At 40.5% G+C, this 19,242-nt stretch overlaps 2 protein-coding genes across 2 annotated transcripts; one reads left to right on the forward strand and one right to left on the reverse strand.

Moving 5' to 3' along the window:
- The first annotated feature begins 1,175 nt into the window (after positions 1-1,175).
- On the forward strand, positions 1,176-18,616 carry nol6 (nucleolar protein 6 (RNA-associated)). The gene is made up of 26 exons (XM_008418917.2): positions 1,176-1,334; positions 2,071-2,283; positions 3,090-3,206; positions 3,311-3,490; positions 3,606-3,774; positions 3,917-4,051; positions 4,650-4,813; positions 4,907-5,027; positions 5,126-5,184; positions 5,292-5,393; positions 5,484-5,599; positions 6,020-6,197; positions 6,281-6,403; positions 6,783-6,931; positions 11,264-11,339; positions 11,981-12,121; positions 12,225-12,342; positions 13,155-13,309; positions 13,497-13,660; positions 13,864-14,016; positions 14,122-14,219; positions 14,382-14,506; positions 16,759-16,848; positions 16,977-17,177; positions 17,984-18,085; positions 18,223-18,616. The coding sequence occupies exons 1-26, from the start codon at positions 1,296-1,298 to the stop codon at positions 18,370-18,372; spliced, it is 3,438 nt and encodes a 1,145-aa protein (XP_008417139.1). The 5' UTR covers positions 1,176-1,295; the 3' UTR covers positions 18,373-18,616.
- LOC103470454 (zinc finger BED domain-containing protein 1-like) lies at positions 8,627-11,257 on the reverse strand. The gene is made up of 2 exons (XM_008418916.2): positions 9,627-11,257; positions 8,627-9,541 (listed from the first exon to the last, which is right to left on the reverse strand). Exons 1-2 carry the CDS (start codon positions 11,088-11,090, stop codon positions 8,993-8,995), a joined length of 2,013 nt encoding a protein of 670 aa, XP_008417138.1. The 5' UTR covers positions 11,091-11,257; the 3' UTR covers positions 8,627-8,992.
- Positions 18,617-19,242: the final 626 nt, after the last annotated feature.

Consider the following 19,242-nt stretch of genomic DNA (forward strand, 5'->3'; position numbering starts at 1 on the left):
TCTGTATTCTGGCTATAAGAATGCTTGTGGATTAGTTTGTAAAACACTTTGACGTTTTCTACAACTTATTTAAATTTAACACCGCAGTGTTGCGGCACTGTTCAGGTGTAGTTTTGAAGTGGATATCTTAAGTGCAATTTGAAATAAGAAATGTAAAATGTGATAATACATTTTTGTGTTTATTTGATTCCTATTCAAGAGACTTTGATGAGAATGACTATATATAGGCGGCTACAGAGTATCTTTATTTCCATTTTTAGTTGGTGGTGTGCCTCGGGATTTTTTCAATTAAAACAGTGTACCTTGACTCAAAAATGGTTGAAAAACACTGCATAAGACAAAGTTGAGACCTATGCAAATGATTATGTTCAGTTTTTTCCAGCTGCCCAAAACATTTATGCCGCCATCTTCACCAAAAATCCCATATGAAGAGATGCTGTGTTTTAGTGTGACCATCCTGGCTGAATGATGGTTGTATTGTTCATCTCTTTTGAAATACTTTTATTTGCTTTTAGACTTAAAGTCTGGCTTTAGCACATTCATTTCTCTGCTTCCGGAAACAAAAAATACAACTTCAGACCCGCATATAAAAACTGATGATGGTGCCTAAGAGCCCAGAACGTATTAACATGCCTCAAGGAGGAATGACAGAAACCAACCATAATACAAATTATATTTAGTTGACATTAAACATCAATCTCTGACAAAAATAAATAAATAAAAAAAATACTATGATGTGATAGTCAACAGAAACAATGCATGCTTAAACTAGACTGTGTAGAAATAGGCCGGGACTGTGACTAGACTGGGAACCATACTAGTGATTAAATGACAAGTCAGAAAGTGTGAAACACCCCAGATAATCTAACAATTATAGAACGAGTATAAATAAGTGAACAATTAAGCGGAAAATAAGATGTTTTATTCGGTTGGAAAATAGAAACAACCTTATGTTACACAAATAAAATTCTTAGCAATCATAATTAAATTTGGAAAAGATAAAAACATTTTGTTGGCCGAAATAAAGGCCACATTCCGTCAGTTTCATGACTAGATACTCTGACACAAGAGCGGTGCTCGTGCAACCTATCTTGCTGACGTAGGCGTGAAAGCTGATAGGCAAAAGCCAATCGCCACTCCCTGCCGTCTCTCTGAACCAATCGGAGAACTATTTTCACATATAGCAAGTTAGACGCTCCCTTGGCACATGTGAGACCATGATGAAGAGGAAGCTGTTTTAAGCTGTATTTCTTAAAGACGTGTTTACATCATTATTGCGAAAAACATTTTACAACATGAAAAAGAAGCAGACAGTAACAGAAGAGCCTGTAGAGGTAAGAGTTGTCTGATTCGGAGATATTCAATTTAGTAGTGCGAGAGCATATTGTCAGTGCTGTGCTGTTGCTGAGAGCTTGATTTTTCCTGCGATAACTTGTAGCATATAATTTGATTCACATTTTTGTCCAGTGAAAACCTTTACTTTCTTACTGGAGTAGTTTTTAAATGCTAGATATCAATGCTTGTACCTTGTTTTAATTGGAATATTTTGGAAAGTTAAGTTGTTTCAGTATGTAAAACTCGCAATGAATAGATTGAATACACACAGACTGAGCCTTTAGTTCTGTTAACGTGTATAATTAGGGCTTACAGTACAGAAAAATATAATACAGAATTTAGTGTCTCAGCAAGTTGGAATACTATCCATTGCTCTCAAGGCTCCAACTGTCCTTGTTAATTGGACAGCTTTTTAGACCACAGTTTTTTCTTTCCGCTCAACTCCCCATTATTATACTTTGAATCTCTGAATAAATAGCTTCTTTAGCTATTGCGTTTTATGGGTTAATAAAGATGTGAATGGCCGTTTCCTGGACAACTTTCAAGTCAGTGGTCTTCCCTGGCCATAATATAAAATTTCTATATTAAAACATTTCTTTCAATTGTATAAATATTTGTGTGTGAGAGACATCAAAGTTTTTTACTGAAGTAAAACATTTTCATGGTACTCAAATTTATTGAGATGCATCCGTGTTGAAGCACGTTGAAGTTGATCCATTGTCGTTTATTCTCCAGATGCATCCGTCTGATTTCTCCCTTGGTGATGAAGAGGAGCAGCTCGGTGCTCCGAAAAAACTCAAACGGGTGAAATCCAGTGAAGAGGAGGAGGTGGTCTACCATCCGGTGAAACTATCCCGGAATGATTTATACAGGCCACCAACAGCTGAGGAGCTAAATCACCTAAAAGAAGCCGAAAGCCTGTTCCACTGCAGCCTTCTGAAGATGCAGGTGAGAGGCTTCTGTCCCGTTTCTCTCACTCTCAATCAGCCTGGAAGATCAGATTGTTTTTGTATTTCTGTTTTGATTGAGCCAGGCTCTTCATAAACCTCATTAAAATGTCTTAACCTGACTGGCGACCAGTCAAGTCTGTCTTCATCCTACCAGTCAACTGACCGCGATGGATAGCTTTTGAATCTCACCCCCACTCCACTTTCTAATTCACTGCTCATGTGCTGTATGTTTTGTTTTTTTTGTTTTTTTTTTGTTTTTTTCATTTTGCTCCAGGTTACAAATTATGTTTGCTTCAGGATGCTGATTCTGCTTGTAGATCCCAGTCTAAGTAGGGATTTAAATCACCAAGGAATGACGTTTTAATAATTAATGTTAATGAACATTAATTATTAATGATATGCTACTTTATATTGCTTAATTATGTGAACACATGTGGGCTGATGTAATTATATGTGGAAAAGCAGCATTTGATGCAATTAGTTTAATGTATCCTTTTAAGAAAAAAATAAGTTTTAGATAGTCATTTATGTCATTTTTTAGGTCTACATATTAAACATCAACTTATGATATTCCTGTTATTTTACTTCTATTTTTGCTTTAATTATGCATTTTTATATTTATTTAAATATATTTATTGCAGTTTTGAACAGTTTGAACTAATTCCAACTTATTGCAAAGGTGTACATTCCATTTGAATGACTATGTCGGTGTCTATTTTGTGTAGCACCTTTCACTGTTTGAATGCATAAAATATATATTTTTTAAATAAATAAACACTATCTTACACCTTTCATTAATAACAGATGGAGGAGCTGCTGAAGGAGGTTTCCCTGAGTGAACGGAGGAAACAGCAAATCGACTCTTTCGTTAAGACCGTCACCGAGCTGCTCGAAACTGTGCCGGTGTCACCAAAGGTTGAGGTGTGTATTGTTGTGAGAAGTGAACAGGCGTCACAGTAAGACACAGAGTATTATCTCTGTTGCACGACTTAGGTTTGTCACACAATTTCTCACTCTGTGCTCAGGTAAGCGATTTGTCGTGGCTGTCTGCTACAGTCAAGGTTCCTTTTCTCCTGGTGCCCAAAGCCACAAAGGGAAAGTTTCACATGGCCCCTCCAGCTTCCGTTGATCTGATCGGGAGCTACCCTCTGGGCACCTGCATTAAGCCACACATCAAGGTGGACCTCACTGCTACAATCCCAGCTGTAAGCCATCCCTTAAAGCTTCAATGTTTGTTTGAGCCTTGACTTGATTATAGTTGTAAAAAAATAAATAAATCTTGATTTATTGACAACAGTTCATTTTATTCTTTCCTGTTAGGATGTTTTGCACCCAAAAGATTTCTTAAACCAGAGGTATCCCAGGAAAAGGGCCCTCTATCTTGCAGGACTTGCCCAACACCTGAAATCTTCCTCTGCCGTCGGGGAGTTGCGTTATTCCTGTCTCCATGGGAACAGACTCAAACCGGTCCTGCTGCTGAGTCCCCCTGGTAAATGATTTTAAATGAACCTACAATATGAAATTCTTCAAGATTTTAATGATGTTGCTTATATTGTGTTGAATATGTTACCTGAGATCAGATGTGTTTTGGTGACCTTTTGTTTTGTTTGTTTTTTGGGGGGGGGTTTCAGGCAAAGATTCTTCGAGCTTCACTGTCTGTGTTCATGTCTGCCCGCCTCCTGGGTTCTTCAAGCCCAGTCGTTTCCACCCCCAGAGGAATAACATCAGGACAGAGTGGTATACTGGACTGCAGGCTTCCAACGATGGTAGAAATGCCATTTATTTAAATTTAAATTCAATTATTTCCCATCTATTTCATCTAATAACCACAACTTTCCCCCCTGATTATCAGTAATTTGACTAATAGGTTCTGATCTGTCCATCCATTTTTGTGTCAGGTTTGACAATAATACAATTTCAGGGCATTTTAACCTAAAATGGCTATACAAGTTTGAATTTATTGCAGAATATTTTCCATGAGGGTCAGAGTGATGCTTTTCTGGTCAAATCCTCACTAGTACCACTGGCAGTATGTATCACTCGCCATGCTTTCACTACTGTTCTGGCCAAAAATTTCCATATTGTTTTCATTCAAAAGTGACGTTTTGGGTCAGATGATTGAAACTTTGACACGGTTGGCTTCTCCAACAGGATAAAGATCCAAATCATGTGTTAAAACTAATTTTGGAACTGATAATGCAGATTTACATGAAGCTTCTGGAATGAACTCTTACCATTTTCATGTGAATGGTCAAAAATCTGTATTTTGCCAGAAATTTGATTCTGACGGTTAGCAGGTAGTTTTCCTCAACTTCGTTAGGATTTTTCTGATTGTCAAATGTTTCTCATTTGCTTGTGTTTCAGAAAACAGCGAACCTCCGACTCCACACTACAACGGCTCTGTTTTGGGAGATTTATTGCCCAGGGCTCACCTCCAGTTTCTGTCTGCCATCGGCTCCCAGTGCTCAGCTTTTTCTGATGGTGTAGCGTTGCTGAAAGTCTGGCTTCATCAAAGAGAGCTGGACCAGGTTGGCAGCTTGCACTACGTGGTTTACACGCTTTTCATATTGCTTATCTATTCAAGATATGACAGCTGCATTTTTGTCAAAATGTCTTCTTAGGGTGCTGGTTGCTTCAGTGGATTCCTCGCCTCCATGCTCTTGGCGTACCTGTTGATGAATCACCGGATCAGCAACACCATGACGGCCTATCAGCTGCTTCGAAACAGCTTGAATTTCCTAGGTAAAGTTAGTAGCAGCCTAGATCTGCCATTTTGGTTTCTGAGACTTAAATTCCACTGTGTGGTTGTTGGGAGTGCTCAATTCTTCTTCACCTTTTAGCCTCCACGGACCTGACTGTGAGCGGGATAAGCCTGGCCAAGGATCCCGACTCCACAGCTGTGAGAGAACTAACTCAAATGTGAAACGCTTCACTTGTCCAGTCTTTTACTTTTCAAAATCTAATATTTTTCGTTTCTTCTTTGTCTTTTTTTTTTTTTCCCTGCAGCCGTCTCTTGCCGAGTTCCACAACGCTTTCCAGGTTGTGTTTGTTGACCCGTCAGGACATCTTAACATGTGTGCAGACATGACCGCTTCCACCTATAAACAGGCAAGTACTTCTAATACCAAAAGCTGGTTAAGTTACAGTGTTTGTACCCAGTGACGTTAAGTGACCTGGCTTGACGTTTTTGGTGTCCAGCTGCAGCTCGAGGCGTCCGTTTCGATGCAGTTCTGGGACGACCCAACGGTGGACGGCTTCCACTGCCTCCTCATGACTCCCAAACCAATGATCAGGACGAGCGACTGCGTCTTCCAGTACGTTTGAGCTCCTCCAGCACAATCCATCTACAGTGCCCAGCAAAAGTGGCCTTTTTTCCCCCCTATTTTGTTACATTTCAACCACGACTACCATTAATTCAGCTGGGTTAAAATGAATTAATTCATTGAAAATATGAATGAATTCAGAGTTCACCACCTAAATATTGTGAGTGAAAGCTCTGAATACAAATGTGTGCCACACATTTAAACTTTTTTTGTGTTGTCTTGCATTTTGGATAAATAGTACATTAGCAATTATTCACTTCAGGATAACTGCTAATGTATCCTGACGTGAATGACTGCAGGATACAGTTATTCTCTTCAGAGTATAACTGTATCCTGCAGTTATATATAATTATTTTTTTTTATTTTTTACTGGACCTAAGAAAAGAACTGCTCTACTAAACCCCCACTCAGGTTATGTGACTTGGTGAAGCTCCAGGCTACCTGTAAGAAACAGAACCTGCTCAGTGAGTTAATGGACCACAGTGGGAATTATGTCCAGACTGTGCTGCCGTTTCTTCTGGCGCTGCTCCAACAAGGACTCGACCAAAGGATTCACCTCCTCACCCACTCCCTGTCTCCTGACCCAGAGGTTGGACAATTTTCTAAACCTAGTCGAGTAAAATACAGGCTAACATATGAGCTTATATATCTTTTTTCTCTCTTTTCTTAAAGTGGTCTGTGGAGACCGAAGCCCCAAAGTACAAGGCTCAGCCTCCCCTTTCCTTTGGTTTGCTCTTGAATCCAGAGCTAGCAGCTTCTGTCTTGGAAAAAGGCCCACCTGCAGACAGCCCCAAGGTAGTTAAGGAAGTAATCATTTATTCCTTACCGAGGCTAAAGAGTTATGGTCATTTTGTCACTATTGAGGAGAGTGTAGATGTTGCAACACTCGTATGTAAAAAAAAAAAAATATATATATATATATATATATATATATGTTTTTCTGTGCTTGAGTTATATTGATAAAATGTTGAATTTCTAACGATTAAGATTTCAGATTGCATAAAAACCTTATAATAAACATTATTTGTCATTATTTTACATCAATGCTAAAACTTTTTTTTTGAGGAATTTGTGTTAATTCTTTAGGTGTGGTTAGTTAGTCCCCTTTCTAAATAAATAAAATCTGATGTTTCAACTTTAAAAAGAAGAAACCGGTGTGCCGTCTCTCCGCCAGGCGGCCGAGTTCCGTCAGCTGTGGGGTTCTCGCTCCGAGCTGCGTCGCTTCCAGGATGGCGCCATCATAGAGGCAGTGCTGTGGGATGGAAAGAGCACGTCCCAAAGGAGGCTGGTCCCCAAACAGATCGTCACACACTTACTGCAGCTGTATGTATTCAACTTTAACAGGGTTGATGGTAATCACTAGTAGAAATGTGGTTCTTTAGTTTGGTTCACACATTTCTTCATGTTAATAAGGCCAAAGTAATTCATACTTCTAGCAGATTTATATTTATTTTACTACGTTTCTTATGACTGGAAGGAATATTTTACATTTTGGAGTAGCCAAGCCAGAGACCTGAAACTGTGGAGGGAATTAAAAGATTAGGGTGATGGCAAGGAGGTCTTCCAACCTCAAAGACTAGGAGCTGATGATCAGTGTTAACAAAAATCCCAGTGGAAACGTGCATAAAGCTGGGCAGCAATTATAGGAAGGATCCGGTCATTATATTGCCAATAAAGTTTTTTTTGATTAATTGAGAATAGTACATACTTTTAATTTAAATTTTCACAGTTTTCCAGTCTTTTAAGACATACACGTCTCACTTCCTTTCAGAAACCAACTTCTTGGCTGAAAGAATTAAATCTGAATCTGCCAGGTGTAGGAATAACTTTCAGCTTAACTGTTACAATTCTAAAAAAAGGCAATGTATTTTTTTTTCCTGTGGTTTTTATTCCATTTTATAGTCTCCGGTCTTATACACTTTGTAACCAGATTCAGTTTTCTTTCTATTGAAAGGTTCTGCACCACAGTGAGTTTTCTTTCAAAAAGTAAAATCCCCAGAATGGTAGAAGTTCCACAGCTAGGCAAACAGGGTCTAGCTGTGGAACAGGTTGATTTTTATAAACTCAACCTGAAAATGTGCATAGAAATGACATACAGAACTACATTAATGGATGACAATAATCTACATTTCCAGTGGAGGATGACATGAAGATTGTTGCTGTTTTCTTAGCGAAACGACGTCTGTGTTAAATGAAATTGCATCACTTTAGGCCCTCATTTCTATCAGACTGCTATCTGTAAAACTCGAGACTTGCATTGAAACAGGACTGTTTCAATGTTTTTGACAGCTTGATGCAAACTCGAGAGGTTTTTTATGAAGGTTTTTTTGGAGTAGATGGATGCAGATAAAATGGCAACAGACTTAAGGACGGTTTCTTTTAAAGATGGTAAATGGTTAATCTTGGCTTATTTTGGATTGTATGCAAATTATATAATTCTTTTATTTGTTAGCCATCGGCTTTTCACAACTCTGAGAATTAACGTGTCTACAACATCACTGTGACGTGTCGTACATCTTCTGCAGGTAATGGAATCATTTCTGGTAGCTCCACAAAACTTCACAAAAAATAAAATTGGCCCTTTGATCAGATCATTCATGTTCAGTCACAGATACCAGTTCCTGTAATTTTAGTGAAAATAAGCTGTTAAGTTGAAGGCAAAGCAAAAATAGGATTGCAGAATTACTAGGCAGCTGACTTCATATGTTGTTCATCTCGTCATCGTTTAACCAGACGATTCTTTTTTTTGCAGCGGAGAACCAAAATTCCACCCAGTTAATTTTTAGCTTCATCCAATGACTTCAGACAGGCCGAAACCAGAGAAATGTTCATGTGGAAATACTTGAAATGCAACATTGGAGTCAAACCAATGAATTTCATATACTGTTGTTTTCACCTTGCAGTGACTTCTATGAAAAAGTTGAGATTTTAATTTGCCTCTCTTTAAAAAAAAATGGTGCTGCTTTATTAACTATACTCATGTTGTCTTGTTGAAACAGGTTCAGCTGCAGACTTTGATCTTTGTTCAACAGTTCTTGCACTTTATTTTTAAACACAATCACATTGAGTTTTCAGCAGCCAAAACTTAACTTCTGAACATAAATTTATTTGATAAGGGGACAAAAAAATTGTTTTTGACCAGCCATCCGTTTTCTTACACCATTAGTCCACTGCTGCAAGAAAACAGTGCAGCCTGTTTTTGATTGTTGGAAAAAAATATTCTAAACTCAGACTATGAGCTCATATGTAGCATTTTCATAAAAATTACAACTTCAAAAAATGAATTGTCATAGTTTGCATGCAGAAACTAACTTAATACTTTCATTACATCTCTGCTTTTTGCTTCTAAATTTTGCAACGGCCATTCAGTGTGTCCCTGCCTTGCTATATTGATGCATTTCTGTTCAGAAAGACCATCATGTTTACATGCTCTGGGTTGAGCCTTGTTCGCATCGCCGCAAAGCTCTGCCCCGCATCCGATAACAAAGACGGCAGCGACACGCCCGGTATGCACAGATACTCTCTCGCCAGACTAGCCAGTTTTGGGAACCTCGGTCCATTCAGCCTCCACCAGTCGAGGGGGTTTATGTCGAGCGAGGGAGCGATGTCTCTCAGGTAGTAATCTACCTGAGCTTCAGAGTCCGTGGCATAAGACGAGCTGTAGTTGTCCCCTAGAAGCAACATCATGGTGTTTTTGGTGTCGCTTGGTGGTTTTCTGGCTGTGGCCGTCTGGCTGAGGTCAGGCGTCACCTCGGTCTCCAGTTGTTCGTCTTTGGGGCTAGCTGCACTGGCATCCAACTTCGAGACGAGCTCATGCAGCTTCACCTTGGCAGCCAGCCTCCCTGCTGGCATCAGGAAATTGAGGTGCTTGTGGCGAGGATCCAGCATGGAGGCGATCAGAGCCGGGTTGGAAGCCAAATCACTGGAGTCCACCTGCAAATAGTAAAAATCACTTTAAATAATTGTGCAAGGAATTTTTGTAGTTTAAGGTAAAAATTGTGCTTTAAAGACAGACTACCTCCATGTGATCTCTTAGAGATTTCTGCACTGCGAGTTTGAAACTCGAGACTTGTTCAACGTCGTTTTCTTTTGGAACGAGATGCGTCTGGATGAGGCTGAACGTTATTGGGTAGATGTTTGAAATGGACACCTCCGTCTCGGCAGATATGACCGTCGTGGCCCATTTCAGAGTCGCCAGGACGGGCGTGAAGTTCTCTATTACTTGCCAGCAGTCGTCTCCAATCTCCAGGGTCTGGGCCTCGTGCTTGCTGGTGACTGTGCGGTCTGAGAGGACGGCTTTAATCGCCCATCGTTGCTCCAGCAAGCACTGGAACATGTCGCAGACCGTGTCCCACCTGGCTCTGTTGGACCTAATGAGCTTGTGCTGCGGTAGGCACATCTGCGCTTGCTTCTCCTTCAGGGCTTCGGCCGCCAGCGAGCTGTGGCTGAAGTGCCGGACCAGTCTCCCTGCGGCGGAGATGATCTGGAGAACGTCCTCGCTCAGGCCATCAGAGACGGCGAGATGCAGCGTTGTGGCGAAGCAAGAGACGTAATTCCAGGTCACCTGGGCAACGCCCTGGGTTAATTGGATGTTTTCTTTGTTGTTATGCACACATGCAGGAACTTTTCCTGCAATCATCCAGGATTGTGTTGTACTGAACAGCTTCTCTGCGACACACTCTGCGGTGAGCTGGCCTCCTGAAGGCAGCTTGTGTGTGTGGAGCACAGCTGACTTTCCCTGCCAGTCCTCTGTTATGAATGAACAGGACACTGTGATGTACTTCTGAGATGGCATGGCTGTCCAAATATCAGCAGTGAGAGCCACTTTCTCCACTGCAGCCAGCCGCATCCTGAGGTCTGCTGCCTTCTCGTGATAATGGCATTCAATACTGCGCGTGATCTCATCAGCAGAGGGCACGTTATAGCTATGCACAATATCCGCCAGCAGCTCCCTGAAGCCGTCCCCGTCCACCACGCTGATGGGAAACATGTCCTTCTCTATCATGTTAGTGACGAGTTTAGTTACCTGTGCCTGCGTGGGCATGGCCACGCTGTTGTTCTGCGGGTTCTCCGTGTGCTTGTTTTTAATGTGGTACATCATGCTGGTGGTGCTGCTCATGTATTTCAGCTTAGTGTCGCATAGTTTGCAGTGGACCTCCTCGTCCACTTTGACGAAAACGTCCCACACGGAGCTCCGCTTGTTTCTCCTCCTCTCCGAGGGCTCCCGCTCCGGGTTAAATGCGCTCTCCTCCTCGGTGTCCGGAGCCCTCCAGCTCGGCGGCGTCTCGCCCCAAGAGCCCCTGGCTGCGGACCGCAACGGAATGGACACGTGGTGCTTCGCGGCCATGTGGGATATCATGGTGCTGGTGGCTCCGCCGCAATACTTGAGTTCGGCGTCACATTTCTTGCAGCGGACGAAGTTCGCGCCCACTTGTTCAAAGTAGCTCCACGCGGAGCTCCGTCTCCTCACCGTGCGCTTCATCCTTTTAAATCAGAATTTAAAAGCCAAACTCGCCGTGGTGACGCCCCCTCTTGCTGCTTTAGACGGCTCTGGCAAACTAAGGAGTAAAACGTCCAAAGCCTTTTTTAGCAAATCTTCTGTTTACAGGTTGTATTTTAAAAATGAAACACAAAGCCTTTTTGTTTTTCTATCAGACACGCAGGTATCCCAGAGTCCTGTGTGCGTTTTGTCGGGACCATGGTGGATGACGTCATCACAACAGGAAATGAGGTAAATATTTGAGATTGAACCTTTTTTTTTCATTACAAAAGCTGCAAAGCCTCATCTTAACTCGAGTCTGTTTGTTGTGCTGTGAAATTTATTTGTAGCGCACATTTCACAGTGCTATGCAGATATGTTTATCAAAATGGCTCTGAATGTTGCAGATTACATTAAATAACGATTACATAGATATCATTAATACCAATAATGTCCTATTATTTTTGCAGCACTGACGAATTGCTGCTTTTTTAAATGATTGACAATATTGGTAATGTTTTAATTATTTTGTTTTAAGGTTAATTTTTTGTTGTTCTTAGTATAAGAGCTTCCTACTGACCAATGATATTGCTTTCGTTATGTAGCACTTGCTGCCAATGCATGTTAGTTCAATTGGATTTTCTTTGTGTATATTATTCACAATAAAATATTTGTGTGAATAAGCCTTCTTGTTGGCTATTTGCGTTTAGATTCGTCCAGCTGGAAATCCAGTATATATCTTAGCTCAAGAAAATACCTAAAGAAAGATAAAACATATGTAACAAGAATATTTGCGCTTGAATCTGCTTTTTAGAACAATTTCCAGTGGTTTGCTTTATTAGATTTATTCAGATCAGATTTTTTAAAGTCTGCTCATTGTTGTGCTTTTTTAGGTGCCTAGTACTGGGGAAGAGGAAAGTTTAGTTGTTGTGCAGTCGTACGATGATCTGAGCAGGAAATTGTGGAAACTGGAAGGTCTGCCACTTTCTATTACTGCAGTCCAGGGGGCCCACCCTGCCCTTAGATACACACAGGTAATACTTGTCATCTATAATAGCAAACATCTCTTCTTTTTTTTTAACCTTTAGATGAACTTTGCTTCTTCTGTAGTTCTAACTCTTGAGCTTTGCTTTCCAGGTCTTTCCTCCAGAGCCAGTGAGGCTGGACTATTCCTTCTTTGAGCGAGAAAAGACTTGTAGGTTCTTGGTCCCAAAGGAATGCAAACCCTGCCCACATTATCTCACCCCCATAACAGGTTGGTGCAGAGACATCCAGCAGTTGATGAAGAAGTTTTCTGTTGTCAGATGGTCGTTTAATTTAACCTGGGCCTTACTTGTTAGTTATGACTCTTTTTCAAACATAGGCATAACTTGATTTCTTCTAATTAAACATGAGTTTTACCTTAGTTAAAATTCTTCCCAAAATGCACAGTTCCTTAAAGTGTACATGTCCCCAACTTTTTCTCTTTAATGTATTTTATTGGGATAGGTCAGCAAAAAATATAATTTGTGTGTGAAGTGGAAAGAAAGGATTTTACTGGTTTTCACGCTAATTTTTGTCTGTAATAAGCGTCTAATATTGTAGCTTATCTTTGTACCCAGGCCCTCATCTGTTACACCCAAATGAAAGGTGGTGTAACCCATTACCTTCAAATGGGTAATGGGTTACATAAGACTATCTAATGGGTAGATAGTCTGCTAGTGTGCAATTTTTAATCTCAGAATATATGAGCACATTTATCAGAGAACCAACCAAGAGGGCCATGATGACTCTGGAGTAGCAGACCCTGCACAGCGACCCCAAGTGTCTAGAAGTTGTAATTGCAATCAAGGGTGGTTTTACAATGTATTTACTCAAGAGAACTGAGTATAAATACACTACACTGTTTTGATTTTTCATTGTAAGAACGTATTTGTAACCCAGCATTGTTTTCCTATGTGCTATTTTGTGTTGAACTCATAAAACTCAAGTAAAACACACCAAAGTTTGGGGTTGTAATGTGGCAGAATGTAAAAAAAAACAACATAAGGGATGTGTATACTTGAATACTCCTTGCATTTTTTGCAGTTATTTGTCACATGGAGGGGAGTGGCAAATGGCCTCATGACCGAACTGCAATCCGCCACATTCGAGCTGCTTTCCACATCAGCCTGGCAGAGATGCTTAAGAAGCACCACAACTATACCTGCTCGCCCTGTCCCACTCACTTAGATGTGTGGAAGGTATATACTGCTGCCATTTTGAAGTTTTATTGAAGTTTTGCAATTTGGAGTTATGTAGAGTTTGCTTCCAAAGTTATTATATCTGATTAAAATTGCTGGCTGGATATCATAATTTGTCTGTCGAGTTGTTTAATAAGTGGCATAATTTTGTTTTTAAGCATTTTTTAATCTTTTTTTTTGCTTCCAGGATGGTTTGGTGTTCCGGATCCAGGTGGCGTACCACCGTGAGCCTCAGATGCTGAGGGAGAGTGTGAATGCTGAAGGCCTGCTGGTTGTCAGGGACAATGAGGAGGCTCAGGTTCTGGAGATGACCACTATTCACAAGCCCCTCCTTACAAGCACGTTGCATGGGTACGTTCGTTGAGTTTGCATTAGAAACTCGAGTTTAGAGATCTTTCATGTGTGTTTTTTTTTTAAATTATTATTATTTAAATGTCTCTTGAATTGGTTATGTGGTTGTTGTAGGTCATTTCTCCTTCCAGTTTCTTCACTATTGTCCTACATGCTCACGTGTATCTGCTTTTCATCTCTTTTGTTGTTGTCGTTGTTTGAAGTCTCCAGCAGCAGCAGCCATGTTTTGGAGCCGTGTGTCGCCTGGCTAAGCGCTGGCTCGCGGCTCAGCTCTTCAGCGAAGACATCACAGAGGACACGGCGGATCTGCTGGTGGCATCGCTTTTCCTGCAGCCTGCCCCCTTTACTCCTCCAGGGTAAATGCTAGTACTACTTTTTAATCATTGGTCTAAGTCTGTCTCCCAGCAGTTGGCCTGCTTTATTTAGTAGGTCATGTGAATGAATTTCTCCCTCTTCCGCAGCTCTCCGCAGGCGGGTTTCCTCCGATTCCTTCGTTTGCTCTCTGCCTTTGACTGGAGGAACAACCCGCTGGTAGTCAACCTCAACAAGCAGCTCACAGGCAGGTTCTCCCTCACCCCCCCCCCCCCGTTTCTCAACCACAAAACAAACCCCCGGCCGACCTCTTTCTGTTTACACTCCCGGCATGCTTTCACATCCTGCCTATATGAGCCGATATTTCTATGTCAAGTTGAATTGTTGTTGGCCTCTCTGTCACGTGCAGCCGCAGAGTACACAGAGATCAAGAATGACTTCATGGCCTCCAGAGAGTCTCTGCCCGTCATGTTTATAGCAACGCCTAAAGACAAAAAGACGTCTTTGTGGACCAGACGGGCACCCAGCGTGCAGGTCAGCTAAAACACTACTGCAACATTTAATAGGTTTCTTGAAAAGAAATGAGTCAGGCCAGGCTGGATACTTAAAATGCATGTATATATTTTAGTTATTTTTCACATTTTTTACAGTGTACAACTTCTTCATTAGACTTTTTAATATGCTGAGAATTATAAACAGCGGTGGAGAAAGGAGTTGCACGTCCTGGGAAGTGAGCAGTCACATAGTTTTCCAATCCTGGATCCTTTTCTTAAAGCGCACTGTTCTCCCGGATCACACTGTAAATAAAGCAACACAAGTTAGAATAGAATATACTTTATTGATCCTCAAGGGGAAACATGAATCATTAGTAAATGCTTTTTAATAAGACTGAATTGTTGCATTTCTTACCGCTGGCAGATAGCTGTGTTTTTTTCTTAGAGCTGGGAATTGATTGTGTTGAAGTCTTTCCAAAACCTGATGCAAGTCATTGATCTGCAAAACCAGAATTGAATCATTTAATCATTTAAGCTGTAAGATTACTTCCCTCTTCGTAATGGCATGAACCTATGCCAAAGTAACGAGCATCAAATAAAGGCGAAAGCAAAACTTGTAGCTCACCAGTTGCCTTTCGTTGCCATCCTCTGTCGTAGTGAAGTGAGTTAAATATTTCGTTTTGTACTCCTGTGCTCGAGTCTGAGCGACGAGTCCAGTGGCACAAAGTTGCACATAAAAGAAAAGCGCCCAGCAGCCTCCCATAGTGACCCAGATAGGTTTCCTGTTGCTCTCCAACCTTGACCCTCCAACAAATGCAGTCTTAATAAGTGAGCTTCTCTTTTATACCGCTGGCAAAAAAGAGCAGGATCTTAGAGCTGTGACGTGTTTACAGTGACGTCATCGTGAGGAAATGGCACGGTATCCTCATCTAGTCTCACAAAGAGGTTTGCAGAATATCCCTTTAGTATGGTATGACACTGATCATTTTAGATAGACTGCCTAGCCATTTCCCTGGTACTGCAGTTTTATTTACATGTTTATTCAATCAATCAATCAAATTTTATTTGTATAGCACATTTCAGCAGCAAGGCATTTCAAAGTGCTTTACATAATTAAAATAAAAACGGAAATAATCAGTGAGAAAGAGAGATTTAAAAAAATAAAAATAAAACAAAAAACATTACATCATTAAAACGTCGAAAAGAAAGAAGAAGAAATTAAAAACATTAAAGACATAAAAAGATGGAAGACATCAAAACCCGCACTCTAATCCTAATTTAGCCATAAGCAACTCTAAACAGGTGAGTTTTAAGTTGAGATTTAAAAGCACCCCGTGTTTCAGCTGTTTTACAGTTTTCTGGAAGTGGCGTCTGGCAGTTAGAATTTTGATATTGAACTCCATTGTTGTGGTAGAAATGTGTATAGAAACATTTCTATACATTAAAGTCACAAATGTGGAAAGGATATGCTGCAACATGCATGCTTAAAGTGCAGGTCCAAGCCTGTGACTGTAGGTTTACATCTTTGTTAGTAATAGAGAGCATATATACTACAGAGTTTCTCAAAAGTGATGCAGCTTTTAAACAAAAAAGTGAGATTCTAAGTCTATTTATTAAAAGCCACGCTGTTGCAGATTTCCAAAAAAAAAACAAACAGACTGAGCAGCCTGTTTACTCCCAAACTGATTTACACATGCCCATGTGACTTCATTCAAAACTAGAAAAACTCTTTGATACCCAGAGGTTTCTGCAGTTTTTCTAAAACACCACTAGGGGGAGCTCATGAACAAATTATTCAGTAATCCAGAAATGTTTAAATGGCTCATTAGTTTTAAACATACCATAGATATCGGAACCTAAAATATTCACCTAGACAGAATTTCTGTCTTCAAAGCTGATTGATTTTTTTTGTAAATCTTGCTTTGTAGTGTTTAAAAAAAATTATTTTTGAGGGAGAAATATTCTGCTGAGGTGGAATGGAAGCATTAAGCTTGTTTGTATCGTTTGGTTTGATAAATAATTATATTTTAATTTCAAAATGTATACATATGTTTTATTAAAGGGACATTTTGCATTTATTAAGAGTCGCACAGTCTAGAACAGCAGTAAAGTAGAATGTGATGATTTTTTTTTGCTTGTGTTGCTTTTTAGTGTCCAATTATCTATCATTCTGTGTGAGTTTTGCACAGTTGTAAATCTGAGTGCTAATCAACTCTTATGGAAACTGATAAAAGATGTATTTCAGTAGAAGTTCTTTTCAGTCTAGAACGTCTTTGTTTCATGTGAGTTCAGATGCTTCAGCGTGTGATGACGGTGGCGGCTGAAAGCCTAAAAGTCCTGGAACATCAGCTAATGGACGGCAGCCAGATCCAAGATGTCAGGGTGGGTGCCTGGATTCCATCACAAACACACTCCTCATAGATGGTTATTAAAATGGATGAGTTCTGACTAGAGACGCACACCCTCTTAATGCTTTTTTCTTTTTGTTCTCGTTCTCCCTTGTGCTTTAGGTTATTATGCGTCCTCCACTTCATGCCTATGATGTCCTGATTTACCTGAACCCGAAGCATGTTCCTCTGCTCAGACATGCTGTGGACCCTCCTGCTGTCACGTTCAGCAGGGGAGTGATGAGTAACGCTGCCGATCAGGCTGGAGGAGCGTTCCCTGTCGTCGACTACAACCCTGTGTCTCTCTACCTGACAGAGCTCAGAGTGAGTCCTAAACTGCCCTGCAGACATATTTATTCCCCTTTGACTTTGATGGGAAAACCCAGAGATATTATGGGATTGATCAAAACAAAATAGTTCAAGTAAAAGGTGCTTTTTGTAGAAACACGATGACTTTCTTCCTCTTTCTCTTCAATAGAAACTGTATTTGTGGAGTTTTTGATTAAAAGTTGTGTCGTCAGTAGACTTTTCCACCTGAGCTGTGGATCTCTGCAGCTCCTCCAGAGTCATCATGAGCCTCTTGCCTGTTTCCGTTATCTATACTGTTCCTTCACAGCTTATCGGTTTAACATTTTAGGTTCTCCTGTGGTGAACAACCTTTGCCCTTAACAATTGATTGAGCAGCATAAACACGGCCGTGTTTATGCTGAGATTAAATTACACACGTCAGCTTGGCTTACTCTAACTAGGTACCTTCTGAAGGTATTTAGTTTCACTAGAACATATCTTAGGGGATCCAAGTAGAGCGATCGAAAACACACCACACTTACAATTTTTGTTTATTCACAGCAATTAAATGTAACAGATTCCACCAAGGCCATAAATGTTAAATATAAAATCCTAATGAATAATTTTTTAGTTACATTTTGTCCAAATTTGGGTATGAATACTTTTTTGCCGTTGTTTCCAGAAACCCGAGGGTGATTTTTCAGTCATGCTTCTCAGACTGCATGCATTACACCTTTCCTCGTATTAAAAATAAAAGAGAAACAAACATGTTTTAACATGTTGTTTTAGTTTTGTGGAAAATATGACCACATTTCTTCATCTATTCCATTCTGCTTTTCCAGGAGGCGTTTGGAGACCTGGCCCTCTTCTTCTGTGATCCATATGGTGGAACAGTGATCTCAGTCTTATGGAAACCTAAGGCTTTTGTCCCTGCACCTTTCAAAGTAAGAACCCTGCCCTTCATATCTCCCACTAACGAGTAGCATTGTTTTCAACTGTTGGAAAAGCTTTTTTTGCAGTCATCTTTGTGTTAAAATTTGTATCATTCCTGACTGCCTGATGTTTTGACATCTCCTCTCAGACGTCGCACATGACTGCCCGCAGCGTGGAGGTGACAGGGGAGGAAGTGAAAACCATTCCGAATGTGGAGGCGATCCTGGAAGACTTCCGTGTGATGGGAAAGGGCTTGGTGAAATCAGTGGAAGCAAGAACTGAGAAATGGATGTTTTAGACTGAAGTGCCACCTTTTTTTCTTTGTTTCTTTTTGAATATCTTTTCTAAACATGGCGTTTTTCACAAAATTCTTACTTCCCAATGAGATTTAGAGCCATCCCAGCAACACGCGAGTGAACTTTGTCTCCTTAGCAGCCGACGTAGTAATTCCGTTTCTCAGAAAGACAACCTACATGTTTGTTTTTTGTAAGGCTGTTTCATGTTTTAATAAATGTATGTCAATCTTTTGGCTTTAAATGAGACTCTTGTCACCATTTCAAACATTGGCTTTTCTTTCAGATTCAAGTTGAGGGATTGGTCGGGGCCATCCTAGCAGCTTTGTTTGTGTGGTGTTTTTAGGGTAATATGCAGGACAATTTGTCCTCCAAGCTTGATGTTGACATTGACATCCAGGCTTTTTCTTCCAGGGTGGAGTCTTATGCAAGAAGTGCCCAGACCAATGCAGTTTCATTACTCAATGTTTACGTGGGGAGAACCTTATGTGCTAATTCCACCTACATTCCTAATGTTCTTTACAAGTAGACCTTGAACGCCTCTTCTGATCACTCCCTTGATTTATCTGAGCAGATTATGACCCTGACGAGGCTCGGTGCAATACTGGGAAGTTTAGAAATGCATCTGTACATGTTTTGCGCCAGTATGATTGTAAGAACTTCAGAGAGCTCATTGTTTTTACCCATCATGCTGCATTTCTTGTGCAGTTCCTTGGCAATTATTGACCAAAAGCTGATGGGGAGCAGATTTTTAATTTATTTATTTCAATTTCCACCTTGTGAAGACTTTTGCACATTCTTTGCTTAAAGCGTTCAACATCTGTTCCCTGTCATTCCACTTTATTAATCACACAAGTCGGTTCTTGTGTGGATTT

The sequence above is a fragment of the Poecilia reticulata genome, linkage group LG9 (genome assembly GCF_000633615.1).
Source record: "Poecilia reticulata strain Guanapo linkage group LG9, Guppy_female_1.0+MT, whole genome shotgun sequence".
Lineage (NCBI taxonomy): Eukaryota > Metazoa > Chordata > Actinopteri > Cyprinodontiformes > Poeciliidae > Poecilia > Poecilia reticulata.

What these genes read in the sequence shown, in the direction of transcription:
- nol6 (XM_008418917.2), top strand. Translation starts at nt 1,296, where the DNA reads ATGAAAAAGAAGCAGACAGTAACAGAAGAGCCTGTAGAG. An exon ending in CACCTGCAGACAGCCCCAAG is followed by an intron (nt 6,404 to 6,782) that starts GTAGTTAAGGAA and finishes TCTCTCCGCCAG; the next exon opens with GCGGCCGAGTTCCGTCAGCT. An exon ending in GTCACACACTTACTGCAGCT is followed by an intron (nt 6,932 to 11,263) that starts GTATGTATTCAA and finishes TTTTTCTATCAG; the next exon opens with ACACGCAGGTATCCCAGAGT.
- LOC103470454 (XM_008418916.2), bottom strand. Translation starts at nt 11,090, where the DNA reads ATGAAGCGCACGGTGAGGAGACGGAGCTCCGCGTGGAGCTACTTTGAA. An exon ending in CTCTAAGAGATCACATGGAG is followed by an intron (nt 9,542 to 9,626) that starts GTAGTCTGTCTT and finishes TACTATTTGCAG; the next exon opens with GTGGACTCCAGTGATTTGGC.